The 6012-nt window shown below is 39.6% G+C and overlaps 1 protein-coding gene across 1 annotated transcript; it reads left to right on the forward strand.

Moving 5' to 3' along the window:
* The first annotated feature begins 2466 nt into the window (after positions 1-2466).
* LOC112150527 (piggyBac transposable element-derived protein 3) lies at positions 2467-5726 on the forward strand. Its single transcript, XM_024278953.2, has 2 exons — positions 2467-3166; positions 3370-5726. Exon 2 carries the CDS (start codon positions 4446-4448, stop codon positions 5286-5288), a length of 843 nt encoding a protein of 280 aa, XP_024134721.1. The 5' UTR covers positions 2467-3166; positions 3370-4445; the 3' UTR covers positions 5289-5726.
* Positions 5727-6012: the final 286 nt, after the last annotated feature.

Below are 6012 nucleotides of genomic sequence, written 5' to 3' on the forward strand. Positions count from 1 at the left end.
TGTTGGGGCCCAAATGTAAAAGTTCACCTGATAAAAAAATATGTGATAATTTTCCCACATTTGGACATTTATTTCCATATGTGTTGCATTTACGTCTTATTTTGTTATTATTTATCACAGATAAGATCTTTATCTAGGACATGAGTTTACATTTAGATTTAAGGTTTTCAGTTAATATTTACCAGTATAGTCAACTTTTATATTTGACTTTTACTTTCAGACTTAAATTTAATCTGAGTTGGTCTTTAATATATATATATTTAAAGTTCTGCTCGGCTCATCTTTTGATCGTTTGCAACCATTTTTCCAGTGGTCTTTTGATTATAATTATGCATTTTTTAGCCAAAACCAAAATAAACTGTTTTATTTTCTAGGACAGTTTCTTCAAAACGGCAGTAGTTCATTAGAAATTTGCCACTAAGATGTACCTTTTGTGTAAGTGGATGCATCAGAATGAAGTGTGTGGCCTGCCAAATGCAGTTTGTACGCAGTAAATACAAGCTTTTTCCAATTGCCAACTGTATTTTCTGTCTGGTCCTGATTCACAAGGATTCGAAGAAAGAAATACTCAGAAATGCAATTTTAAGCTTAATTTTCTCTATATTTAGAATAGAATAGAATAGAATAGCAATACTTTATTCATCCCAGGTTGGGAAATTAGGCTGTTGCAGCATCAGGCATATACAGACAAAAAAGCAATATTTACAAAAAATAAGGAAAAAATAATATACAATAAAAACAAAAACAAAAGCAAATTGTGCAAATTGTACATGCGCAGAAAATAATAAAGGGAGTGTGCAAATTGAGGCAGTAGTGAGAGAGTCATGTAAAAAGTCCGTTTGTGGGTTATCTATTACAGAGCGATGATGAGTTATACAGTCTTATTGCATGTGGCAGAAATGATTTCTTGTAGCGGTCCCTGGAACAGCGGAGTTGTCTGAGTCTTTTGGAGAAGGCGCTCTGTTGTTTGTCCAGGACTGGGTGGAGAGGATAGTCTGGGTTATCCATGATGGATAGGAGCTTGTTGAGGGTCCTCCTCTCCACCACAGCTTCAAAGGTGTCCTGCTTGCAGCCGATGATGGAGCCAGCCTTCCTTATTAGTTTGTTCAGCCTGTTGGTGTCCCCTGCAGTGATGCTGCCCCCCCAGCAGACCACAGAGAAGAACAGGGTGCTGGCTACCACAGACTGGTAGAAGATTTCCAGCATTTTGCTGCACACATTGAAGGACCTCAGCTTCCTTAGGAAGTCCTTCGACATGAGAAAATGCTACAAGAACATGCTATGATTTTCATTGGAAAAGGTCTTTAAAATGTACATTTAAATTTGATATTTAGATTCAAGCTTAATGTTTACATGCAGGATTTAGATATATATTTCGATTTAACATTTACATTCATCATTTACCTCTAACTTTACATTTAAAGTTTACATTTTGCATTTATATTTTTATTTACTGTTAATATTTAGATTTAATTATGATCTAAAACTACATTTCCTCAAGTCCCAGGTAATGTTTTTATTTATGATAAATACTGACAAAATGTGACGTAAAAGCAGAAGATATGGAGATAAATATCTTAAATTGTCAACTATGAGGTTCTTTTACATTGTGAGGAACATTTCCAGTCACATCCATGTGCAATCTGGAGGTTCTCTCTGCAGATCTGACACTGGTGACCTAAGACTGGAAGGTCTGGACTAAAAGACTAAAGACTGAGGCTGGTTTGAAAATGAAAGTGAGGCCATATCAGGTCAGGAGGTAGCCATTAGGTGGCTTTTAGAAAAACGAGTCAGTCTCCACCCTCCATGAACTGGGGGGTTTCAGAGCTTGAGTGATCCTTGGGCTTTTCTGTCTGGGCCAAATGCCGTTCTATGTGTAGGGGACCACGTCTAATGTGCTTTAAGACGCAGTGATATATATGTTCTGGCAGTTTGGACAGCTAGGGGGTCTCAAAAAAGATGTGTTCTGTGTGTGAGCACTAGGGCTGAGTGAAGAGGATGTGTAAAATCTAAAAAAAATAAATAAAAGAACATTCTTTATGCCTAAATGATCATTCTCTGCTACATATGGTCGCAGCACAGAGTACCTGACCTTAATGGGGTCTGTGGAAGGGGTATGAGATGTTGTCCCCTGCGTTTTTCTGTGGAAGACATAGTGGAAATATGAAGGTCCGGGGCCCCTAAAAAGGGCCGTCTGGTCTTTGTACAACAAAAGCAGGAGCCTGGTTTGTATTCCCAGCTGGAAGTCAAATGTGTTCTCAGTGCATGTTAGACTTCGGTTGCTTTCCTCATATTTTTTCATAAGTAGGGTTATACCTGTGCTTTTTGCAGATCATATTCCACTGGCTTCATTGAACCAATACTTTCAGTGTGCACTGAGGTTATTTGCAGTCAAGTGTGAAGCAGCTGGAATGAAAATCGGCTGCTTCAAATTGGAGGCCATGGTTCTTGACCAGTTTGCCTTCTCCAGGTATGGCTGAGAGCACCCACCTAAAGATGAGAGTATAGGAGTTGAAGTATCTTGGGGTGTTGATGGGGGAAGATTGACAGAGAGATAAGAACAGCAGCTGCAGATATGTGAATCAATAAGTTGCAATGAAGAAGGAGTTGAGCCAAAAGGCAAAGCTGCTCCTCTACATCTTGAGAGGCCAGTTGGGGTAGCTCAAACATCTGTTTTGGATGCCTCCTAAACATCTTCCTGGGGAGATTCAGAGCACGTCCCTCCAGGAAGAGGCCTCGAGGAAAACCCAGGATGGACTGGAGGGGCTAAGTCTCTCAGTTGGCTGGGGAGGGCCTTGGAGGTCCCCCGGCAGAGCTGGAGGAAGTTTCTGTGCAAGTAAAAGAGAAGTCTGTTTTTGACCAAGCCCTGGTTAAGCAGAAGAAGATGGCTGTAAAGCATTCTGTGATTGGCTGTACATTCTAAATGATACATATCCTCCTGAGACCCGGCCCATTCATTTATGTCCTTTATAATGGACATTTTGTTTACCTGTATATTTCTTAAGTATTTGTAGATAACCTTCTAAGTCCTATAGTACCCTGTAGAGGACATCCTTAGCTTTCCATTGATATGTCATGTGATGAGTTTGCATGCTGGGAACATTACTTTTTTCCTCTAGCAAGATGGCTGCCATACAGGCAACCACATTTTATGGAAAGCTGAAAAGTAAGTCAAATATTATGCATCTATTGCTTTTTTTAACATGAGGAATGTATATATTCTTGGTCATAAACATGTTAGGAAGAATATTTTTACATTTAAAAACAGTTTGATGTTTTCTGTTGTGAAACAGCAGGCATTTTATGAATGTCAAATATAGTGGACACCAGGACCATTTTAATGTAATTAATGGCTGCCCATTATTTTAGGAGAAAGTAGTGAAGCAGAGAGGATCCTATACCAGATAGTAGAAGGAGATTCAGATTTGGAGCTTTCAGATGATGAAAATGATGAGTAGGATGAGATTCAGCCTAAGATGATGATTCTGGAGAATCTGATGAGTCAGAGTCAGAGGAGGAGCAGGAAAGTCGGCGTGCTCTGTGGGCCAGGACTAACTTGTATGTTTTATTTAGTTTGAGTCCAATGGCTTACATTTTATGACCATGTTAGAACTTTGTAGTATTTGTACTTTGTGTAAATGCTGTTAAAAATATGCAAGTTACTTTAAAAAGTACACTTAGGAAGTTCTTCAATAGTCATCTCACATCCATGAAATTCAAATTATTGCATTTATCTAAATGGATGTGGAAAAAAATGAATTATTTATTTTGTCAACTTGAATTATTTTATTTTATTTTATTTACAATGGATTCACACCTGTGATACCTGAATGTCCTGTCCATCAAGATGATCTGAAAGTTTGTGAATATTGGAGTCCAATCCAGTACTTTTCACAGTACATTGATAAGAAAATTTTCGAGGATCTGGCAGATTTTACAAATCAAAGACAGCTGCAAACTACTGGAGTTTCACTGAAAACCACTGCCCAAGAAATCAAGATCTTCTTTGGCATGTCAATACACATGGCTTGCCTTGGCTATCCCAGAGTCAAAATGTTTTGGGCTAAAAAGACTAAAGTGCCAGTCATTAGCAGGAACATGACAAGGGATAGGTTCTCTCGCTCAAGATTGTAAATGACCTGGATGTAGCTGAAGAGGCAAAGGAGTCAGATATTCTTTGGAAAGTCAGACCATTGCTTGATCGTGTGAGGCAAGGTTGCCTCAGTCTTCCAAGGCGGGACAAGGTGTGCATTGATGAGCAAATTATCCCGTTCACAGGCCGCTGCCCAGTAAGACAGTATGTCCCAGGAAAGCCAAACCCTACTGGCCTAAAGGTTTTTGTGCTTGCTTCACCAAACGGTCTGGTCCTGGATTTTGAGGTCTATCAGGGCAAGAACACATTCAGTGGCCAAAGACTGGGAGTCGGAGCTGCAGCGGTCTTACAAATGGTCGAGTCAGTTCCCACAGGAACTCATGTGTTCTTTGATAAATTTTTCACAACGGTCAACCTCATGGATGCTTTGCTCTCAAAGGGTCTTCCAGCAACTGGAACTATCATGAAGAACAGGGTTCCAAAGCAATACCAACTGCCAGGAGATAAGCAGCTGAGAAAAGAAGGAAGAGGAGCTTCAGTGATGTTGGTCCGGAGGGAACCTGAGCTGGCAGTGACAAAATGGTTTGATAATAAACCAGTTCTGATGGCCTCCACTGTCTACGGGAAAGATCCAGAGGATATCTGTAGCAGATGGTCCAACAAAGACAAAGCTCATGTCCAGATGAGACGGCCAGCAGTCATCAGCGAATATAATGACAACATGGGTGGTGTTGACCTCTGTGACCGAATCCTGAGCTTCTACCGCATGTCAACCAGGACAAAGAAGTGGACATCTCGTGTGAAGACACATTTCTTTGATGTTGCCATCACGAATGCTTGGATCCAGTACAAGTCTGACAGCAAAGCGCTGAATCGACCAGCTAAGAACACCCAACAGTATTTGGACTTCAAATTGCACCTGGCTGAAGAGCTGATGGATAGTCCTTCATTTGATGACAGCAGTGAAAGGGAAGACAGTGAGGAAGAGTACCAACCACCAACCAAAACAAGGACCCCACAACCAGAGCCATCTGTACGTAGGCTAGGAGCCAGGCACATGCCAGAGAAGATGGACATCAAAGAAAGATGCAGGAACAAGGGCTGTAATGGCAAGACATACATCAGATGCTCCAAATGCAAGATGTTCCTCTGTATAACCAAAAAGAAAGCATGCTTCAAGGATTATCACAGTTAAACTTTCCAAAGGGAGAAGAAAAAAAGAACTGCTCATGTTCTGTCTTATAGTTCATTGTTGAACTGAATACATGTTTTACATTGTAAAGTATTATTACATACATTTTGTCCTTGGAGGCAACAAGTAACAGAAGAGTGAATAGATTTTTTTTGTTTGATTTTATTCAAAATTTTTAAGTGTTTGGGTGAATATCCCTCTAAAGATTGATTCCGCTCCTTGTTTCTGATTTTTTTATATTCGGTTCTGTTTTCACCAAGATATCGTCCTGTTGTCCTCTACAATGGACATGCTGTAAAATTAAAATAAAAAATATTTTTAAAAAAATTAAAATTGTAAGGTTTTCATTTTGCCACTAATAGATAGGAAATCACAAAAAAAATGAAATTGTAAGACACTTTTTTTCCTTGGTTCTCAGGAATATAAGACCCACAAGGAAAGATTTTTTTAACAGCCTTTTTGATGGTATCATATTTTACCAAAATGAAGCAAAAAAAAGAATCTAATAAAATACTTAACCAAAACCAGTGTGTGGCATTACCATACAATCCACACTTACTGGCCACTTTATTGGGGACACCTGTCGAACTGCCCGTTCATGCAATTTAGGCATGTATACACGATTGAGATGATCTGATGCACTTCAAACCAAGCAATATACCTGTTGTTCAAACTATGCCGTGAAGGTTTAAGGCACTCCTCAAGGCAAAAAGAGGTCCAACCTGTT

Source organism: Oryzias melastigma, linkage group LG22 (genome assembly GCF_002922805.2).
Source record: "Oryzias melastigma strain HK-1 linkage group LG22, ASM292280v2, whole genome shotgun sequence".
NCBI classification, from domain to species: Eukaryota; Metazoa; Chordata; class Actinopteri; order Beloniformes; family Adrianichthyidae; genus Oryzias; species Oryzias melastigma.

Coding starts and splice junctions, on each gene's coding strand:
- LOC112150527 (XM_024278953.2), top strand. CDS start 4,446: ATGGTCGAGTCAGTTCCCACAGGAACTCATGTGTTCTTTGATAAATTT.